Source organism: Anopheles arabiensis, chromosome 3, assembly GCF_016920715.1.
Source record: "Anopheles arabiensis isolate DONGOLA chromosome 3, AaraD3, whole genome shotgun sequence".
NCBI lineage: Eukaryota > Metazoa > Arthropoda > Insecta > Diptera > Culicidae > Anopheles > Anopheles arabiensis.
In genome coordinates, this window is record NC_053518.1 from 35625224 (window position 1) to 35645778 (window position 20555).

At 48.5% G+C, this 20555-nt stretch overlaps 4 protein-coding genes across 54 annotated transcripts in view; 3 read left to right on the forward strand and 1 right to left on the reverse strand.

The window, feature by feature from the left end:
* LOC120900917 (myotubularin-related protein 2) lies at window positions 1–3374 on the reverse strand. The gene is made up of 5 exons (XM_040308516.1): window positions 2379–3374; window positions 1290–2315; window positions 986–1156; window positions 693–900; window positions 1–622 (listed from the first exon to the last, which is right to left on the reverse strand). Exons 1-5 carry the CDS (start codon window positions 2475–2477, stop codon window positions 327–329), a joined length of 1800 nt encoding a protein of 599 aa, XP_040164450.1. The 5' UTR covers window positions 2478–3374; the 3' UTR covers window positions 1–326.
* Window positions 3375–3471: 97 nt separating this feature from the next.
* LOC120900918 (protein stunted-like) lies at window positions 3472–4710 on the forward strand. Of its 4 annotated transcripts, none has more exons than XM_040308519.1 (5): window positions 3472–3582; window positions 3693–3762; window positions 3830–3960; window positions 4301–4343; window positions 4586–4708. In XM_040308519.1, exons 2-4 carry the CDS (start codon window positions 3734–3736, stop codon window positions 4309–4311), a joined length of 171 nt encoding a protein of 56 aa, XP_040164453.1. In that variant the 5' UTR covers window positions 3472–3582; window positions 3693–3733; the 3' UTR covers window positions 4312–4343; window positions 4586–4708. The 4 variants fall into 4 exon arrangements, with proteins under 4 accessions (XP_040164453.1, XP_040164454.1, XP_040164451.1 ...); XM_040308520.1 differs by having other exon boundaries at window positions 4301–4328; XM_040308517.1 differs by lacking the exon at window positions 4301–4343 and having other exon boundaries at window positions 4586–4710.
* Window positions 4711–4739: 29 nt separating this feature from the next.
* Window positions 4740–8529, forward strand: LOC120900916 (inhibitor of nuclear factor kappa-B kinase subunit epsilon). Its single transcript, XM_040308515.1, has 6 exons — window positions 4740–4827; window positions 4898–6789; window positions 6870–7149; window positions 7219–7294; window positions 7369–8076; window positions 8162–8529. Exons 2-6 carry the CDS (start codon window positions 5676–5678, stop codon window positions 8273–8275), a joined length of 2292 nt encoding a protein of 763 aa, XP_040164449.1. The 5' UTR covers window positions 4740–4827; window positions 4898–5675; the 3' UTR covers window positions 8276–8529.
* Window positions 8530–12133: 3604 nt separating this feature from the next.
* The window catches only part of LOC120901287 (zinc finger protein 420), a 68262-nt gene continuing 59840 nt past the window's right edge, over window positions 12134–20555 (forward strand). For 46 of the 48 annotated variants that reach the window (XM_040309022.1, XM_040309031.1, XM_040309041.1 and 43 more), the window contains exon 1: window positions 12134–12304. The gene's annotated coding sequence lies outside the window, so the exon portion shown is untranslated. Of the gene's footprint in view, window positions 12305–13354; window positions 13405–13425; window positions 13562–20555 lie in introns of those variants that run through there. The other 2 variants (XM_040309026.1, XM_040309025.1) reach the window with 2 other exon arrangements.

A 20555-nucleotide genomic window follows, 5' to 3' on the forward strand; every position in this document is an offset into this window, starting at 1 on the left:
TACTGAATAATAGACACTTTTGATTTATTAATAATACAGCACTGTTACAACACAAGATGTTACCACGAAACGAAATACAATGTTTGTGTGAGTTTTGTTTTGTTTTGTTGTTTGCTTCGATTGTTTGCTTAAAACCAATAGTTAAATACCTTCCGTTTTTTTGTTTGTTTGTTAGTTTTGCTTCATGTTTTGTATGTTTGTTCGCCAAAAAAAGAGGAAAAAAACAACAACAACAACCTTCCCCCAGTCTACACAAGGACACGCGGCTGTTAATTTTTGGGGACGAGTGTGTGTTTGTATAAAGCATTGACTGAGCTTGGGCCAGCTCAATTTAGCACACGCTCCGTTCGACAGTCCTCCAGCTGCTTCATTAGCTCCGCCTGCAGTGCCAACAGTTCGCGCGTACGCTGATAGATCGGATCCTGCTGCCGCATGCTCGGATTCCACCGGCAGTATAGGCCCTTCCAGAGCCGAATGTGGCGCATGCTGACGACCGGCCGCAGCACCGTTTGTACCGGCATCGAGCTAAGATAGTTGCTCAGCCCACCGTACAGCGGGTTGCGGTACTCTTCGTGCGAAGAGTTGATGAACGACCACAGCGAGACGGTACGGTTTTTGAGATCTACGAGAGTGCAAGGATTTTTTTAATTACAATAAACAGGGCAAATAGCGCATAAAATAAAGCGACTTACCATTTGCGACCCGCTCGCGCTCGGTATTGTACAGGAAGGTACCGAAACGGCACGAGTACAGATGATCGAGGATCGTGATCAGGAAGTATTCGTTGAACTCTAGCGCGTGCGGGAACTGTTTCGATATCTGCCACACGCAGTCGATGAACTGCAGAAAGACGGGCGAACGGTCTGCATCCGAATGGTGATTGTCGCCGTGTCCGATGCGCTGCGGAGAGACAAAATGTTTAATAGAAATTTGTTTAAAAATGAGTCCCCAAATGATTAGTGTTTCGTTTCTTTTTTTGACAAACCTGCTCAAACTTGTGTCCAAAACTGAGCCACTCCTTCTCAATCAACACCTGAAAGCCTTTGAGCGTTCGATAGTAAGGGTCCAACAGTAGCATCGACAACGCCGTCAGCTGTGACGTACGATCCCAACCGTCCGAGCAGTGAACCACAACCGACATACGCATGTTTTCGATCTATAATTTGGAGTGCGAAGTGTAAAAGCGTTAGATAACATACATGATTCATCCACGCTTCAGTCTCACTTATCAAGCAATTAATCAATTTACGATGCCCATTTGACGATAAGACCACCGTTCCCCTACTCACCCGATCGACGATCCTCACCGCGCCGCTCAAAATGCACTTGATGTGCTTCAGCCAGAGCGTGCTCTCCACCGCCGACAGCCACTTGTGGTCGTCGTTGGCCGGGAAGCAAATCTCCTTCAGCTTGCGCAAGCTCTCCCGCATCACGTGTATGTTGTGGATGTCCAGAAACGTGAGCTCCACGTTCTTGTACGCATCCTCCGACTCGTACCCGCCGCCCTTCGCCTTGTTCGCGATCGCGTTCGCGCTCGGTCGCGCATCGATGATCGACAGCTTGTCCGACTGCGCGTTCGCCTCCATGATCAGGTTGATGTACGTTTCGTCCGCTTCGCTGCGCTTCCCGCCCACCCCCACCAGTGGCTGCGAGCAGCGCGTAATCGTCGCCAGCGACTTCGGATGGATCCAGCACAGGACGGGCAGCCGGTTGCGCGATCGAAATGCGGCCACCTGCTTCAGCAGATCATCCTTGGCCGTTTTCGGTACGGCCCACACCGACGGATAGCTGTCACAAATTTCGTACCCCTCGTTAAGGCGCGTTATGCGCCACGTATCGTTGTTCGCACTGTTTACGCCCATGCGGCGCAGCTCGGCCACCGGCTCGTACACCGTCCACCCGTCCTCGGTGAACTTTTCCCGATAGTTGAACGCGAACAGTTGGCCCTCGTTGGCGCGCGGAAAGGCGTACAGCTGCAGCTTCTCGAACACCGTCCGGCGGGAGTGGTTTTCCTGCTTGTGCGCGAACCGTAGGTTACGCATGTCCTTGCAGAAAATATCGATACCGTACGAGTTTTCACCGCGCGAGCTTGCTCCACCGACCTTTTCGATGCGGCTCACGGCGCCCAGCGGACAGTCGACCACTATTACCGGGTCCTTGTCCGTGGCGGGCTGCGAGCGGAAGTGCAGGCGATAGTTGGTGATGGTAAGCGTCCCGATGGCCGGCCCACTGTACGGGCAGATGTACGAGACGTCACTTTTCCGATCCTGCATGTTTTCACCGGACAGGTAGGTGAACCCATTTTCGTTCGCTACCTGAAATGTATTGAAATGTCGATTTATTAACGGGGTTTTTAAGTCGCCAGCAATACTACTTACGATCGTGTCCATGCCGTGCTTGGAGTTGAGCGAGCTGGACTTGGAATCGGAATCGAGCGAGTTCGAGCTCCGATGAAAGTCTGTCCCGTGGTGCTCCATGGTGTCTGTGTATTTGGTTTGATTATCAACGGTAGCGTTTAAACAATTCCACTGTCTAACAGCAAGGGGGATTTTTATACTCCCGGAACGTCCAGTTTCACACCCACTGGCACCTATCTCTTCTCCCTTTGAGTCACTTCACACCGTCTAAAAAAGCGACCGCGCTTTGCGTCGCTCTAATTGGATTGAATCAAACACCCAACTGGGGTGTGCTGATTGAGGTGCTTTTGGGGTGGCGGAGGTACGTGCACTGTTTGGTTGTTACTTTCTTATCGCGGCTGGGTTTCCCCTCCCCGCGACCTGCGTTGCACTAACAATGACCGTACCGTCTCATTTGCGTAGGGGGGGACTTTTCACGCCCGGAATGTTGATTCACGTTGTGCGTGTGTATGTAATCTTATAATAAACACACCCTTTTCTTTCAGGGGCCTGGTAGCTGGTTTTACTCCGCGTCTTCTCTCGTCGCCTTCGTGACACGCACTGACGTCAGCTTGGCTGGGTGGAAAACGAAATGGCAAAAATGCACGAACCCGGATGCAGCGCGTGAATGTGCGTGACGGGGGGAGGTGGCGGCGGCTGGGCGATTTGTTGCAGCAATGCAGGGGGAACGAAGTGGAACGTACGCTGCCCCGGTGAAGAGTGTTAAATATTGACTATTCATTCATACGCTGTGCGATAAGCCACACAGTCGCGATAAACAGCTGGAGCCATGTATGTTTGGGAATGGATACAGATGGAATATGCGTTGTCCGGAGGGTGGAGCACGAACGCGTTCGATGAATCACGTTTTTCTCGCCCACTGTCACACGGAGAAGATGGTTTTAATTAATAAAACACTTTTTTTCTATCACACCACAACAGCGATTCACGGACTCTTCGGGTTCTTTGCACTGCTGCACTGCCCCTCGATGCTTTGTTGTTGTCGCTGTGTCGCGGTGTGTGACTGTCATCCTTCAGGGCGGGCGCTGTCGTGAAAAACGAAGCGTTTCCTACCGTTTGACAGTTAAAACGCTTTGGCGACTGGTGTTTTGTCCAACCTAGCCGCGGGTGACAGCTGTTTGTTGTGACCTTTTGTGGAGAAGAGATAACAGCGCCGCAGCGTGAGGTAAAATTTTAATTCACAATTTTTTGCGAAAAATAAATCAACTATCAACGCTGAAACTGTTCAGCAAGCCGAAAAACAAATTAAACAATAACAGAACAATCGTTTTGCAGCAAAATCCACTGTTGAAAACTCGCTACAGAGAAATATCAAAATGGCTGCCTGGAGAACTGCCGGACTGAAGTGAGTTCGAGGGTGATCGATGGTGCAAATGGGGCCAATTTATCTAAATCCGCATGATTGTTTTTAGCTACATCAACTATTCCAACATTGCCGCCCGGCTGCTCCGTAAAGCGCTCAAGCCGGAACTGCGAGTTCAAGCTGCCCGCCGCGATGATTCCCACATCAAGTTCACCAAATGGCAGGGTGGCAAGCCGGAAAGTAAGTATCGAGATAATCTGCGAGATATTTCTATCAAATCCAAGCGATATCCTTTGAAAAGAGTGAACAAAAGTGTTTCCTATGGTAAAATCCACTGGAGATGGGGGTAAATGGCAATAGATTGCCTGTGAGCGGCCGATGGTGATTGCATCACACATCGGCGCACGGGACTGTTTTCGTCCAACGTACAGTAGTGCTCAAACAAACACACCGGAGGGAAATTTGTAGAACAAAGCATTAAATGAAAAAATGATCCTCACATTCTTGCTCCATTTCATCAAATATTTGGCTGTCTATACATCGACGCATTTTCATTACAATTTATTTATTTTTTTTGCAGATGAAAAATGATTTTTCTTATCATTTTGGTTAGTTTATTCGTCGTAAGTTACTGTTTTCAGTTTCGCGTGTTTTTGTGTGTATGATTTGAATTTAATTTAAAGTTAACCTTGCTTTCTCGTCCCCCTTTTTTAAGCTGCTAACAAGTTTATCGAGTTTTGTCTTCCCTTTCTCTTCTAACTATAACTGAATGCGTTTTATTGAGCATGATGAAAGTTTGGAGATACAGATACAGTTAATGCAGACTTGTATTTAATATATGATTATTTCTCTTTTTATTTTACAGAGGCCCTAAGCGAATAAGCTAAACGACAGTTCATTCTGGTCCAGATTGGAAAAAAAAACACATCTTTAGTACAGATAGTGGGCAAAATAAATTATGTGAAATCATTACGTTGGTGACCAACTACATTTTCGAATATCTATTTATCTGAGAAGAACGAAACGAACACATTATCACAAAGTGCTTAGAAAAATATTTTCTTCCAGAATTTGAAAAAAAAATCTGTGAAACTGTTGGTACATGCTGTAAGTATTTTATGTGTTTAGCTTTTTCAGACGATATGTCCGAAAAAAAAACTCGATTCCTCTTCCGTAGGTCACTGTAGATGAAAGCTGTACTTGAAGTACTTGAGTGGTGCGGTCTGTTAGATAGTATGGCAATTATTGATAATAGAAAGCCTCTGAAGACGAAAGAAAACACTATTCTAACAATGAACTTTTATCTCTCGCAAATAAGATAGTATGTACCGCCATCCAATCGAAAGCAAGTTCAAATAACCTCTAAATTGATCCACCGTTTTGCTTAATCAGTGAAAATACTGTTGACATTGGACTAAAATTTTGTTGGGATTTGAGATTGGAACCAGTGATCATGAAGCATTTCCAATTTTCCTCGGACGCAGAACAATGAAAAGTTGCATCCGACAACACCACCAGTCCAAAAGCACGGAATGCGATGGAATTTCCGCATAGCAACGAAAACACTCGCGCGAAGCACAATAACAACCGCCACGAACCCTGCCAAACATGACAGCTCGACTGCAGCAGAGCGAGCAATAACATTGGATTTCTCCTCCGCGCTGATGATGACGATGATGAGTGTTGTTTATCAATGTTTATGAAAGTGCTACGCCATCGGAACATTAAATGTGCGTCACCGTTTTCGCTGGTGCAATCCTCTCCCAGCATAGATCATACGGCCCATCGATAGTGCGACCCTTGGTCCCGTGCGAAACACGGCCAAAACAAGCCGAGGACAGCAGCTTGATCGCGTGGCGTTGTGGGTGTTGGATAGGATAAAACTAGGCCCCATTGTGTTTTTTTTTCTTTCCCCCCCTTCGTTCACCGTCTTCGTACCGCCGTGCAGCCCAAACATGAACTCGTTCCTACGCGGATCGATGAACTACGTCTGGTGCACGACGAGCGTGCTGGGCAAGGGTTCGACCGGGGCCGTCTTCCAGGGCGTCAACAAGCACAACGGCGAGCCGGTGGCCGTGAAGACGTTCAACCAGCTCAGCCACATGCGCCCGCAGGACGTGCAGATGCGCGAGTTCGAGGTGCTGCGGAAGGTCAACCACAACAACATTGTGAAGCTGCTCGACATCGAGGACGACCAGGAGGGCCGCGGTAAGGTGATCGTGATGGAGCTGTGCACGGGCGGCAGCCTGTTCAACATACTGGACGATCCGGAAAACACGTACGGGCTGCCGCAGAAGGAGTTTCTGCTCGTGCTGGAGCATCTGTCCGCCGGGATGAAGCATCTGCGGGACAACAATCTCGTGCATCGCGACTTGAAGCCGGGCAACATCATGAAGTACATCTCGGAGGACGGTCAGACGGTGTACAAGCTGACGGACTTTGGAGCGGCCCGGGAGCTCGGTGAAAATCAACAGTTTGCTTCACTTTACGGCACGGAGGAGTACCTGCACCCGGACATGTACGAGCGGGCCGTGCTGCGGAAGTCAATTAATCGTAGCTTCACGGCGAACGTGGACCTTTGGTCGATCGGGGTGACGCTTTATCATGTAGCGACGGGGAATTTACCCTTCCGGCCGTACGGTGGGCGAAAGAACAAGGAAACGATGTACCACATCACGACAAAGAAAGCACCGGGAGTCATTTCCGGCACGCAGACGAGCGAAAATGGACCGATCGAGTGGTCCAAGCATCTGCCCGCTCACTGTCAGCTGAAGGAGGGTTTGAAGCAGCTCGTAACGCCGCTGATGGCCGGCCTGCTGGAGGAGAGCCAGGGAAGGATGTGGTCGTTTGACAAGTTTTTCCTCGAGGTGCAAAACATTCTCAACAAAACGGTGCTGCACATTTTCTACGTCAATCGGGCTACCTCGATCGAGGTGTACCTGGAGCCGGAACAGACGCTGGTCCATCTGCTGGAGCACATTCTGGCGCAGACGGATGTACCGCAGGCGTCACAGCTGCTGCTGCTCGACAACGAACTGTTTGCGACGAAGGTGGATGCCAACACAAGTGGTAAGTACGAGGAGGTTACAATCATGGCTATCTTCGATTCGTACCTTCTCATTGAGGCCGGTGTTTCTGCCTACTTTCAGCACGTGGCTATCCTCCGACCGATCCGAGCAATCCGGTGATGCTGTTCAACATCGAAAACTACAACGTTATACTACCGACTGAGTGGGATCTGCCCAAGTTCCCTACATTCCCGAACGGCATTTCGGTGGAGAACGATGCCAGCCTGGCGAAGGTGGCCTGCAGCGTGGGGCACGAGTGTAAGAGGCGTGTCGAGAGCCTATCACTGCTGGACACGCTGATGAACAAATCGGTGCATCAATTTTCTGGCTTTTTGGCCGGTTTTCTGGTGAAGTTACTTAAGTGAGTGCTATGTTTTACCGATTCATACTAGAAGATGATGTTCTAACGTTCTGTTATTTTTCTTTTCAGACGAACCCGTCATCTGGAGGATATAGAAGGACTGATCTCCGAGCTGACCAAGATGTTTGAAGTGGCGGCATCCAATGTAAAGCGCCAAATTTTTGTCATTTTTGATCATCTAATCAACAAAATTTTCCTCCACTTTTTCTACCAAAACAGCACGAAACGTACCAAAAGCTCGGCGCCACCATCCTGGCCAGCTACGAAACTCAAAAGTCCGACTTCCAGCGCGTCTCCGAACCGATCCAGCAGCTGTACGCGCGCTTCGTCAAGGAGGAATCGCTCGTGCGCGAATGGAACTCGGGCTACCGGGCGCTCCGCACGCCCAACAAAAACCGCGACAGCGAGAAAGCGAAATCGCTCGTCGATCGGCTGCGCGACTCGTGGCAGCACATGCTGCGCGATCGGGCCACCCGCTCGCTCACCTACAACGACGAGCAGTTCCACGTGCTGGAGAAGGTCAAGATAGCCGAAACGGGCAAGCGGCTGAAAACGCTGCTGAACGATGGTGTCCGGCAGGCGGTCGAGCAGGAGGCGGAATGTTTGGCCGACTGGTACAAGAAGGCGCAGACCATCTTTCTGCAGACGCAGTTTCTTACCAAGGATGTCGGTGCGTACGTGGATGCGCTGTACGAGTTGCGCGAGCAGCTGAAGCAGCATCGGGAGGATTTGAAGGAGGAAATCAGCACGGATGGGGAGGTGTCGAAAACGATCGCCGGCAAATCGATACCGACCATGACGTCGACCGCAACGACGACAATCCCGATCGTGGGCGGAGGTGGTGGTGGTGGTGGAGATGGGGGTGATGGTAGCGATGGAAAGGGCCTTTCGGCACGCCAGAATCAGTATAAAGTAATGTGTTTCATGGTGAGTTGGAAAGGGAAATTAATTTCAACCCTTAAAAACACTATATTAACGAATTATTCTGATTTCATCTCTCCCTCCCCAACAGAACATGTACAACCAAATCAAAGAGGTGAAGAAAATGCTTCAGCAAAACAGTGATATCTTGGCCGCGACGCAGGGATTGCTTCCCGATGTGGGCGATAAGGCGGCCGCCACGTAGCAGTAGAGGAGGGCAGCACCGGCTTGTCCCGCCCGCCGCTCTCTTGTGACGTTCCTGATTATTTGATATATACCTTTATATGTTAGATCGTTAAAAAGTGAAACCAATTTCTTTTGTGCTGTGTAAATATCTCTGTGTAACAACGCTACAGTATTCTGTTAGTGTTATATATAGAATAATATATAAATAGAAAAAAAATTATAAACGATTGCGCACGATTGGGCAGAATAAAGTATATATTTTCTTATATTTTATGTAAACGTTCTAATGTTTGTTTTTTCCCTAATTGCATAGTTGCATTTGTAGAAAATAATTTAATCCTGTAAGCAACTATTGTACCCGCATGGAATTGTGGATGAAAAACGGGCCCATCCTAGCGCAGACCGGAAAATGGTTGGTGCGCTCTCCCAACTTGCCAACTCGACTCTCCCGCTCTCTAATCTCGCCCCACACCACCACCAACAGCTGGGAAAAACGTTTAAGGTATCGATTTTTTCACACCCCTGGGCGGCTGCTTTGGATTTTCCGAGCTGGATCGGCCACGCATGGGATGTTGGATGTATTTCGGTTTCATTCCTTTTTTTTTTTTTGGTGATAATCCGCCTGGGAAATGGGGTTTTTAAACGTAAATTCGCTTGGTAATTAGAGGGCATTTAATATTGTTTAAATAAAGTAAAAACAAGTAAATTAAATTCCATACAATTTTTTGTTACAAAATGACTTCTTAAAAAAGGTCCAGAGTTAAAACAGAAAAGCCCAATTATGGGGAATCTAAAACCACATTTTCCCTCCCACAAGCATGAAAATCTATTCACTCTACTGACTCATAAAAAGGCCCACCCATCCCTCCCCTCGAAAATGGCAACCAAAAAATCCTCTTAATGTTAGACAATCTCCGGAACATATGATGCCACATTTCATATTCTCTGTGTGTCTCTTGTGTAGAGGTACTTTTTTTCCTTTTTTTTTTTTGCTCTCGCTAGCCACTTCCGTTATCTGCACAAGGTTAAAAGGCTCGTTCACATTCCACCCGCCCAAGCAAAAAAAAAAAAAAACGTATCCTTCACGCGCCAGAACAAGGGCAACGGAAAGCCAAAAGCCCTGCAGAGAAATAGAGAAAAGAAAAAAAGGGCTGAAACCCTTCCTCTACCAGAAACAACCATCCCACCATCACCATCATCAACGACGGTGTCTCCTAGGTCGCGCGCTGTGCTGTGCTGTGCTGCGTGTGTGCGTGTGTGCCAGCCAGACAGAAATCTTCTGAGAGCCTTTCCGTTTCCGGCTGCCCCCGTGAACGCCGGAGAAAAAGGATTTTTTTCTTCCACCCCCCCCCCCCCCCAAAAGGCGGCAAGGAAAAATTCGACATCCCCACCTCCCCCAACCGTCATCAGACGCGGTGGTGTGCTAGACGGCGGTGCGCAATGGGTAAGGTCGCGGTTGAGAAGACACAAGCGGAAATTACTGTGGCAGGAGTTCTCCCCTGCGAAAGAGAGAGAGAGAGAGAGAGTGTGTGAGAGGGAAATAAAAGGACAAAAAAGTAACAGAGCCTGCCTCGATGCCCTTCGAAGGAGCGGACGACCGAAAACTCAGCATGCAATGCCTTCTAGCTAGGGAAGAAGGCTTTTTTTTCCTTCCCCCATACGAAAAAAGGATACGGAAAGAGAGTAAATGAAAGAGAGGGAGAGTAAAAAAAATGTGCTAGAAGGAGAGAGAATGCATGCAAACAAACAAAAAAAAGGCAGAAATCACTTTCTCCTCCGCCTGCTAAGGATTTGTTGCTGTTTTGCTTTTTTTCCCAAAATGCTTCAGAACCACATGGCCATGTGTATGGGGAGGTCGGTGACAAATTGTTTCTTCTGTTTCTACAACAGAACAAAAAAAAAGGGGATTGAAAGAAAAAAAAGAGCTTGTCTCGTGGGCAGTGATTGGACTTCCCTACCTGAATGTACTTTTTTGTTCGGGTTTTGCAAATGCTTTTGTTGCTCCTTGTAACGGTCAACTGCACGTGGCCGAGCGGTTTAAATTGCGCAAGCGTTACACAGCGTGGACAGACGGTCTGTGCGGGAGGGTGACGGTGTTTCGGTGCCGAAAGGAAGAAGAAAAAGAAAAAAAGCTACAAGGTTAGGTTTGTAGTGACATCAACGCGCTTTTTGTATCATTTTTTACAACAAAAAAAAAAACAGAAAAAATACACTTTTAGTCAAAACAAAAAAGCCATACTGCTCTTTTTCGTAAGAAAAAAAACAGAAATTCTGCAATAATTGAAAGCCGGTTCGATTCACCCCAATGGAGAGAAAGCCGACCATGTGAAAAAAAGAGAACAAGAGAGAAAATTTGCAAAACGCGTTTGCTTGGATGGAGTTTTTTGTTGTTGTTTTTTCTGTATTTTTTTTGCTTCCCGTAAACGCGTTTCGTCTGCGTGTGTGTGTGTGTGTGCGAGGAAGGGTGTATTAGGTAGGCGACGCGTTGTGTGGTGGTGTGCGTGTGCATACCCTTCGTTTCACACCCCGTGCCGCATCACGCACACACACACACAAACAGAAAGTAAAAAAATGGATTTTCTCACTGTGTGTGTGTGCGTGACTGGTGGTGTGGTGTGTGGGATGAAAGAGAGGGTCTCCCTCTTTTTTTCGTGGCATACAAAGAGCTCCCCGTTCAGCCCAAAACCGCAACCGAGCAAACACCCGGGAAACAACCAGCGACGGCGGTGGCGACCGGCATATTAAAAATTCAACAACAAATGCCTTGATAACCTTCAGCGTCGTGCGGTAGGGCCCGCCCGGCCGGTAAATTGATGAGCAATAATCGCGTGCTCGCCGCCAACCCATGGTTTGGGGGGGGGGGGATGTAAGGTGCAGCAAATGTAAAATTTACATGATTTTCTTCCGTTTTTATGTCTTTTCATTTGTACGCGTACAGAGGCTGCTCACCACCACCACCACCACTTGCGTCAGTGCGCAAGCGGCCGACATTTTGTCGAAACGCACGCTCCCCGCGAAAAATTCAATACCGTGTGTCCCCGCTACCCACACACACACACGCGCGCGCTCGCCTGCAGAAGAGAGAAAGAGTGTGGTGAAGGGAGCACCTCACACACACACGTACGTGCATGCGGGTGTTGGGGCTTATCCGTACCGAAATCATACATCCATACACACACACGCACACACCCGTACCAATCCATCAAATGCTGCATGGGAAAATTTAAATAAATGTTCTCTCCTACATGGGGCGGGTGGAGGCAGAAGGGGCGCTTCAACATTTTTTAATTACCCTTCAAAAGTCATCTGGAAGAAGTATCAGAAGGAAGAGAAGAGGAAAAAATACAGCGCAGGGAGATCAAGGGAAAATGACATAATGTCAACAAACGTCGCCGCAACCACCGTCGTCGTCGTCGTCGCACACAATTGCCAGGCACAGCCAGGCAAGCAAAAAGCGCCGTCCCTTCCCGCACGTACGCAGCCAGCCACCGTGCGCGTCGTCATTCGCTTGAACGCAGAGCGAGAGCGAGCGAGAGAGAGAAAGAGCAGAAAGAACGCTCGCGCGTTCAACCATGACAGGCCCAGCAGCGCCTGCATCAGTGTGTGAGTGTACAACGAGAGCTCCCCGCTGTTTCTTCCTCTTTTCCCATGCCGTGCGCTGTTGTGTGTGTTGGCTGCGTCGTTTTACTGTTACTCGCTCTCTCTTGCTCGCACGCGCTGGGTTCTGGGGTTTTACCTTCCACTTACCTGCTCTCTTCTACCACACGCTCTCTTTCTCGCCGCTCCCTTATTCCATGTGCGCCCGTGTGTGTGTGTGGTGATGTCGATAAAACGTTTTCAATTCCCGGAGACGGGTCGTACCCCCCTCGTCGCAGACCAACGAACCAGTGCGTTACAGTGAAGCGGGTAGAGAAGAGCTTCAGCAGCAGCAGCAGCTCCGGCTCCAGCTCCAGTGACGGTATAGAAGCAGCAGAAGCAGAGGCCTCTCCAAGTGCAAGCAGGTAGCAGCAGCAGCAGCAGCAGCCGCAGTAAGCCGTGCAATTGAAATGTGAGTGTTTTGGTCTGTTTTATCCTCCTTTTTGTTGTTGTTATTGCTGTGCTTCTTTCTCGCCCGCGCGCGCTTGTGTCTATCAATTTCAATTCCTCCGGGGGCGCGCGCGCTGGCTTGTCTAGTGTGTTTAGGGGCAGCGCGTTTCCTCTTCATTTCCCGGGCGCTTGTGTTTTCCCTGTCGGCTCAAGTGCAACGCGTCGTTTTTTCCCCGGATTCTGCTGCTCGTTTTGTAACGTGTGTGCGTGTGTATATGTGCGTTTCGTGCGTAGAAGGTGTCTCTTTTCACATGAAATTTCCAAACAGTTTGAGGTTATTTGCCGCGAAAAATCGACAATTTGCAGTATTAGAATGGAGTTTGAGCGCCTTTTTTTTGCAATAGAAGAAGGAAGCAAAATCTTTCTTTTCCATCTCCTCCTCCCGTCATTACCGTTGCCGCCGTCGTCGTCGTCACCATCATCATCATCATCGTCGTCAGCGTTGATGCCGTTCCGCTCAGAATTCAGCAGTTCAGCACAGGTTCCGCGTCGGGTATAGGGGCGAGAGAAAAGGAGAGAGAGAGAGCGTTATCTCGCAGCAGCGGCTGCTGTCTTTGTGCTGAGCGCGTGAGCGAGACGGCCTGAGATACCCGCCAGGGGGCCCCTGCGGTGCGTGTGCGTGCTCGGTCGTGTTTCGTCGCTCGTACACAACCAGGAAAGCGAAAAAGGTCGCCATGACACTTTTTTCCTCGTCTCGTCCAGGAACAAACCGTCGCTCGCTGTGTATGCGTGTGTGTGTGTTTTAATTCGCATCAGGATCAGGGTGGTGCAGCGGTGCTAGAAAAAGGATCCCTTTCCGGTGTATATATGTTGTGTGTGTGCTTGATGGAGCACAGGAGCGCAGGGCATTTTTGCTGAAAATCCTTCCGCTTTTTTTTTACTATTGCCATCGTTTCGGTCGCTCTCGCTCTTCCCCACACACGGGGTGTCGCCCTGCCCGACACAAAAGGGTCTGGTGGCGGCTCCTGTTTCGATGCTTGGCACATCGTCACACCTCGCTCACCAATCTAGTAGTCGGTGTCGGTTAGCGCGGGTCGGTTCCGGCCAGCAGCAGCAGCAGTAGTAAGCAGCGGTGCTTTTAATACTAGAGAATAGAGAGAAAAAAAAAGAAAAGCAAAAATAGCCAGCCAGCACCATCCTTTCTTGGTGTGTGGTGTGTGGGACCCAGCCCTAAAATACACACCGAAGAGTGCAGCAGCAGCAGCAGCAGTAGCAGCAGGTAGTAGGGCCGTGCCCCGGTACACACAAACACACTCTTCTACTCTCTGTGTGGAGTTTTTTGAGGACGGTTGCAGCGGGTGAAAAGTATGTTAACCGGCCGTTTGTTAACCTTTAGCCGGAGACAGCACACAAATTCACTTTCCGTGGTGGGAAACACCACGATGAGTTTTGAGTTGTTGTGTGCGCGGCGGTGCTATTACGGTGGTTTTCCGACGGGAAAGCTTGTAGAAGGAGGAGGGAAGGAGATTGCACCCGGGGGACACCTTCTTCCACCATAAAAATGTGCAATGAAATGCAGGTGTTGATGGTAGAGGTGGATAAAAACAAAACACCGTATGTTTGCAGCTGTTGTTCTGATTGTTTGGTTTGGACGGTTCTTGTTGTTGTTGTTTGCCGTCGGAGGCAGGTGAAAAAGTGGAGTTTTTCGTATTTTTTTAGATAAAACAGTGCAACGTAGGTGTTTTATTATGTTATCAGGTGGAAAGATGCAATTTTAATGGTTTAATATGTTGGCATTGGTTGGAAATTTACCCATAATTGAAGCCATCTGGCAGGTGAAGCGGATTTTTTTGTTACAATTTTATGGTACAAACTGTAAACATCCAAGAGAAGACCGTGAGGAAGCGCCAGAGTGTGTGATTGAACGTTGTTTTTTTTATTAATTCAATTTCAAATCTAGTGTGCTTTGAATGTTGTGTTGCTGTTCTTGTCAATAGTAGTAAACTGTTCAGGTGTATGCGTCAGTCACAGTTTCACAAACCGCGGGAAACATTTCGTTCCGTTTTCGCCCTTTCTCGTGGGTCATCGTGTCCAGGCGTGTGTGTGTGTGAGTGTGTATTTATTATTGTTTGATAATTGCGCGGTGTTTTGTTGTTGTGTGTGCTTGCCGAACACCCAAGCCCCAAGCCGGCTTGGTGTTGCTCGCGAGCTCTGCCGTCGTTGCGTGTGTTGAGTGTCCACGGGGTTTTGGACGATTTCGATTCGCGCGCGCTGCTGGTGGGTGTGTTTTATTTATCTTATCAACATGTTTGCTGTGTTTGTGGTGTTGTGTGGCTGTGTCTCGGCCCAGCCAGACAAGACCAGACACAGCCCTTTCGTCCGTCGGTCGCTTGATACGCGCGGCTGTGTATGTGTGTGCGCGCGTAAACAAATTAGTTGTTGCTGTGGTGTTGCTGTCAAACTTTGTGGCGCGCGCGGACCCTTTCCCGCAACTTTGTTGTTTAACAAACGAGTGTGTGATGTGTTACTGTCCTTCATGCAGCGTGTGAGATATGAGGGTGGTGCGTGCGTGTGTGTGTGTGTCTGTATTTTGCGCCGTGTAAAGTGCATTTCCTGATAAGGCTTTCTCTCTTGACCTTTGCAATGGCCGGCGCCGCCGCCGCCTTCATTGCTCTCTCTCCAGCGCATGGTCATCCAGTGATTGTATGTGTGTGTTTGTGTGTGTTTTGGGAAAAAGGTTGTAACACATTGTTAGAAGCTGTGGGAGCAATTTAACGGCGGCACCGGCAGCATTTTCCGTATCGCGTATGCATAAGATTATTCACATATCCTTCTTAGTTGGTCGTCGTTGGGGTTGGCGGTAATAACTGACTCTGGAGCGCCTCGAGCCTCTTGTTTCGGGACCAAATAATTATCACCCGGCGAACAAAATTCGCACCACGGTGTGAGAAATCCGCCGGAAAGGGGAGAGGAAAATGGGGCCGCGTCTGGCGTGTCCGTTGCCTGCTTGGATGTAAGCATATCGTCCGTCTTTACATACTGGGTTAGGATGTTGTGCTGCTGCTGGTGCTTACGTTGGTCACTTGGATGGGAAAATTGGAAAATAGGAAAACACACATGATCGAGTAGAGGGGGGGGGGGGGGGGGGGTTTGTTATTGGGGTGGAGAATAAGTTTGTTGCAAATGTTATTTTTGCTTCACAATTTTTGCTCTCCCCCCCCCTCCTCCTGGTTCCGGGTTTTCACCGACGTGCAAATCCCATGTAGTCTCCTAGTGGTAGAGGGTGAGATGGCTCCCCTTCTTTTTCTTGTCTGGCAAGGTACCAGCAGGGAGGGGGGTGTGGGTTTTTTTAGGGATTTTCTGAACATGCGCGCATCAAGCCCCCAGCAGGCGGCGCCCCCAGAAAAGTGTTTGTGTGTGTGTGTTTGTGTGATTTGGAGTCCATTTCCGTGAACCTCTAACCCGGTGTGACAACGAGAAAAAAAATGTGAGATCAAATTACTGTGTGCAAAACAAAAAACAGAAAAAAACCCATCACCACAGAAAACAGTCACATTTTCCTTTCACCGGGCCCCATAACGGGGAAAAAGCAATTTTTGCAATTTTCTTTACTCTTGCTCACTCTCTGTCGGCGTCTTTTTACATGGAACATGGTCCACTCCCGGCTCGAGTTCGTTTTCCATCCCTCTCATCTCCCTCCCTTCCGGCCCCCAAAAGGAGGGGGGTTGGTGGGGGGTGCAGTGGGGTGCCTCTTTTCTACCCTTTTGCAATGCGCCTGCGTGCCGCCGTCTCTCACACCAGCAGCGGGGTGGTCACATTCTCCCTCTCTCTTTCTCTCTATATATCTATCTCGTTCTCTTTTTTCACAAAACCGGGCCCCTGGTGAGGTGTGTATCCGTATCTATGTGTGTGTTTGTGTGGAACGGAGCTGCCATCTTCTTTCTTGAAGCATAAAACCCACCCTGCCTGTGTGTGTGTTTCCGCGACGTTTTAGCGAACGCTGGTGGCTGGCGCTGTGGCCGTTTGCTGCTCTGCAACGGGTGAAAATTTTTGCCAATCCCTTCTCCCACCCAAAAATGAAGCGGTGCATCCAGTTCACCATTTGGCACTTCCCGGACCAAGCTTGCAGCTCTGCAAATAATGTTCCGGTTGCATGTATAATGCCTTTTTGTGTTTCCTCTTGCTGGTGCTGAGAGCGCATCAAGCGCGCACATTGTCGGCGGCCGGCAAATTCCATTGCTATCAGAGGAAGTGGCATGCGTTTCAGCAGCATAAGCATATTTTGACACGAGCGCGCGTCACAGCTTGCTCAGTTTGTCTGGCAGCAGCAGTTTGTGGCAGACGTGTACAAACGGTTACAAATAGCTTCGTTTACGCTGATGATACTGATATCATCTCAGTTTCTATCAGAAAAAAGCCTATCGCAAAAGGTCGTGCTTTGGTGGAAATGTATGTAGTGTTTAGCAGATTTACAAGACACTATGTCCAAGTTGATTCGATCGATCTTCGGATAAACACTTAGCAAGTCAGCAAAACTACCTGGAAGATGTCGGATGTGTTAAAACTGAGCTGAGACCTTATTTTTTGAGTACTCACATAGACCTCTGGGTTATGTATCTTGTCAAAATCTGACAAAATCCCAGAGACGAATGTAGCCGCAAGTGAAAGATCAATGCTGATTTTAAAAGCCGCAGCGCATGTCATTCGTATGAGATTAAGTCCTTTGACATGGTCTAAGTCCATAGTTGGCTTCATTCAATACACAGTGCGATTTGCAATCCTGAAGACTCCCATGCGCGAGCTCCAATAGTCATCAGATTTGGCGCGATTTGGTTATCAAACACCATTGGGTGTTCTTCGGGTATATAAATTCAAGTAATTGATGATAGAGGTATGATGAGATCTTTGTTTTGTATTTCAAATGGTTTTGATTGAAGCAAGTGATCGTTTGTTATTCCTCATCTTCTGTCTCAATATCATCGAACACTAGAATTATATGCCCTGGCCTTACATCTATGCCTGCTATGTTACTAAATCAACATGGAGTTGAATTGACAACTTGGTCTAACCGGAAAAAAGCAGTAGGATTTACGTGTGTGTCTTCATCAACTACTAATATCTCTGATGCTCATGAACTCTCTAACCTTTTTGGACATATTTAGGCGACTCTTCCCTCAAGACTGGAAGTAGGAATGAATCCTATTGACAACTCTATTATCCTATTGAATATACAAATGGTTTGTAATGCTCTAAGTACACCTCCAACATTTATTAGTACTTACAGCCCGACTATGTAGACATTGCTGGTGAGAGAGAGAGAAGAGCAAGTATTTATTTTATTTTAAGGTATCTTCTATAACCCCACAGTGGCAAGCTGTTTTGCGCTGCATAAGACTCTAGTATTTCTATTCTATTTGGCACTCTCTATCCAAGACCTCCAGAACTCAAATCATCACACCAAGGATTACGGGGAGTAGTCGTGAGTCTTCCTCGGATCGATTAGAGCTTTGTGGTGATTCTTTGTGCGTTTTTGTGAGGCAACCTCCTGCCTACCTCCCCTGCGCGCACACCCCTACTGTACCCCCTTCGCCCAGGTGGTGGTAGTGGTTTTGTTTCTTGTGCGTGTGAGAAGAACACCTTCTGTGTGTGGAGAGCATGTTGGGGCGGGCTGCTGGCGGGGTGTGCAATTTTATTGCTCGATTGCTCTTGGTGGTGCCGGTTTGGTGGAGCCTTCTTCGACAATGCCGCTTTGCTCCAGCCCAAGGACATTTTTCGCTTCCTCAATGTGAACCAAGTTGAGATGGGTTTTTTTCTTTCTTCTCTTTTGGTTTGGGGTTGGCTGGTTGACTGTGAGGAATGCGCACGCCTCCGAAAACGTGCATGTGTGGTTGTGTGTGTGTGCATGTATGTTGTCTCATTTCAATAGATACTCTCTCTCTCTCTCTCTCTCTCTCTCTCGCTTTTTTTTTGTTCGCTTGGAGAGGTGTCTGTGTATGTAGCTGTGTGTTTATTTTACCGGGGCCTCTCCCTTCAGGGGATGGACGGTGTGCCCTCTGCGCTTGAATCCGGATCGCTCCTTTGCCTTTGGCTTCACAATGCGGGCGTCTCACAGTCGACGACACGCAACGCGACACATACACAGAAACCCATTCGGAACGAGAGAGAGTATGAGCGAGAAAGAAAGAGAGCAAACGGTGTGTAATGCATACCAAACCCCCAAAAACCGCACAGCAGCGTCCAAAGACAGAGAGAGAGAGAGGGTTAATCGCAGCAGGCGTCTCTGCGCCGTGAAAAGCAGCGAGTCATTCCCTTTTCAGAGGGGGTGCTGCGCATGTAACAGGGGGGCGAGTAGGAGGAAAACGAAAAAGAAGCAGTAATGTAATGATTAAAATGTCGTGCCAGGGGACGACGCGCACGCGGACGAGAGCAGCAGCAATAGCCATGCGTGTGTGTGAGAATGAGCTGTGTTTGAACAAGAATGAACGTGTGGTGGTAGGTCGGTTGCAGGGCGCGCGACATGGCGCGACTCGACCGTCCCCGCCGCTCCTCTTCCTCTTCCTATCGTACACCGAAATGATGTGTGGTCGCCGCGGGTCATTCTTCAAGACATAAGAGAGCGACACTGCTCTGTGGCTTTGGGTTGGGTATTAGAGAAGGGTTTGGCGAAGAAAATGCACCGCCGCCGCCAAATGTGGTGCTGCAATATGGGGTGAGCCGCAGCTGTGTGTGGCATACAGTATTCTAATGAAGTAATCATCCTGCAAGGGGGTGGGTTTGGAAGGGAAAGAGGAGCCGGAAAGATATTCTAATTTCTTTGTGTGTCGCCCTCCTGCCCCACGACGAAAATGTTCCTCAACCCACGCAACAGAGCGTGTCAAGTGCAGCTGTGTGTGCATTTTTGTGGTTGAAAAACAGGGGGCGGGGAGGGACCAAAATAATTTAAAAAAATGCAATGTTATGAACTCATTTTACCCTTCGCTCGTGGTGCCACAGACAGCAGGGAAGTTGTATTTTTGCCCCCAAGCGCTGTGAAAACCTGAAATTGTGCATAAATGACATTAAAAAAAGAAACGAAACAAAAAAAAAATCCGACACGGTTGAACGCGCGGCGGCGGGTCGAGCGAGCAGAGAAAAGTACACCGAAAAGAGAGAACAAGAAAGAGAGAGAGCGTCTGTGTGCGTGCGTGCGTGTGTGCGGAAGGGAAGAGTGTGCGCGCGCGCGCTCGCGCTCATACCGCGGAACCGGTTACCGACCACGAATCTCGGAATGGCTGCCGCTACCGCTTCTGCTGCTGCTGAACGACGCGCACCCGCACACACACACACACGCGCGCGCCTTCTCGCCTTTCCGTTCTGAAAAGCGACAAGGCAGCAGGAGTGAAAGAGAAAAGGGGAGCGTGTGTGTGCGCGCGCGCGCACATACGCACTCCGCGCTCTTCGCTCTTCCACAGACACGGAGCGGTGAGCGAGAGAAGAGCGTGTGTCGTGCGCGGCGCATTCCTCTTCGGTCAGAATGGTCCCCGCGCCGGTGGACCCGTCTAATGCGAGTGAGCGAGAGGGGGCAAGCGAGAGAACGATGGTGTACCGCGCTTTGATGCGGAAAAGAGTAAGTGTGAGAGAGAGAGAGAGAGAGAGGAAGAGAACACGGGCAGTAAAAGAAGCTGTGCGTCGGTGCTCTGCCGGAGCGTCATCGGCACCATGGGAAAGTGCGTGGAATAACACGTGCGAGCATTACGGGAAAATATGTTGTAGGGAAATTCTAAGAAAAATTAAAGAGTTTCGCATGTTGATGAAGCCTGCTATTGGTTTTTTTTGGTCGTTGAGATTTTCTATTAATTCTGAAAACTATTCTAATGGGAGTATCGAAGATTGTTTGTTTTTGTATTGAACAATTCTTCGTATTTTGATAGTAAATACAACTACTTCATTAAAATCAAGGCGTGAACTAACATTTATCCTACTTTCTCATGCACTCTTGAAACAGTATAATAGATATTGTATTTAATTGTTTTTATCGTCGGGAGATTTTACGATACTACCCAGCTTAGTGGCTGGTTTTATGTGGTGTTTGACACTTGGCGGCTGAAATAATGTCAACACTCAGTACAAAATCAGCCTGTATCACTGTAAACAATCGCTTTTTAGTCACAGGCTCGATCAGGTTAGGTTACAAATGATTGACTTAATTTTATTTAATTATTTTTTTGTGTTGATAATTAATTATTTCGTCAAAAAAGGTTTTAAACTGTTCGATATTTTTGAGTTTATCCTAA

Coding starts and splice junctions, on each gene's coding strand:
- LOC120900917 (XM_040308516.1), bottom strand. CDS start 2,477: ATGGAGCACCACGGGACAGACTTTCATCGGAGCTCGAACTCGCTCGAT. Junction 901..985: donor TTGGACACAAGTTTGAGCAG/GTTTGTCAAAAA, acceptor GTCTCTCCGCAG/CGCATCGGACACGGCGACAA. Junction 623..692: donor GCGCGAGCGGGTCGCAAATG/GTAAGTCGCTTT, acceptor GCACTCTCGTAG/ATCTCAAAAACCGTACCGTC.
- LOC120900916 (XM_040308515.1), top strand. CDS start 5,676: ATGAACTCGTTCCTACGCGGATCGATGAACTACGTCTGGTGCACGACG. Junction 6,790..6,869: donor GGTGGATGCCAACACAAGTG/GTAAGTACGAGG, acceptor GCCTACTTTCAG/CACGTGGCTATCCTCCGACC. Junction 7,295..7,368: donor TTGAAGTGGCGGCATCCAAT/GTAAAGCGCCAA, acceptor CTACCAAAACAG/CACGAAACGTACCAAAAGCT.
- LOC120900918 (XM_040308517.1), top strand. CDS start 3,734: ATGGCTGCCTGGAGAACTGCCGGACTGAA. Junction 3,763..3,829: donor TGGAGAACTGCCGGACTGAA/GTGAGTTCGAGG, acceptor GATTGTTTTTAG/CTACATCAACTATTCCAACA.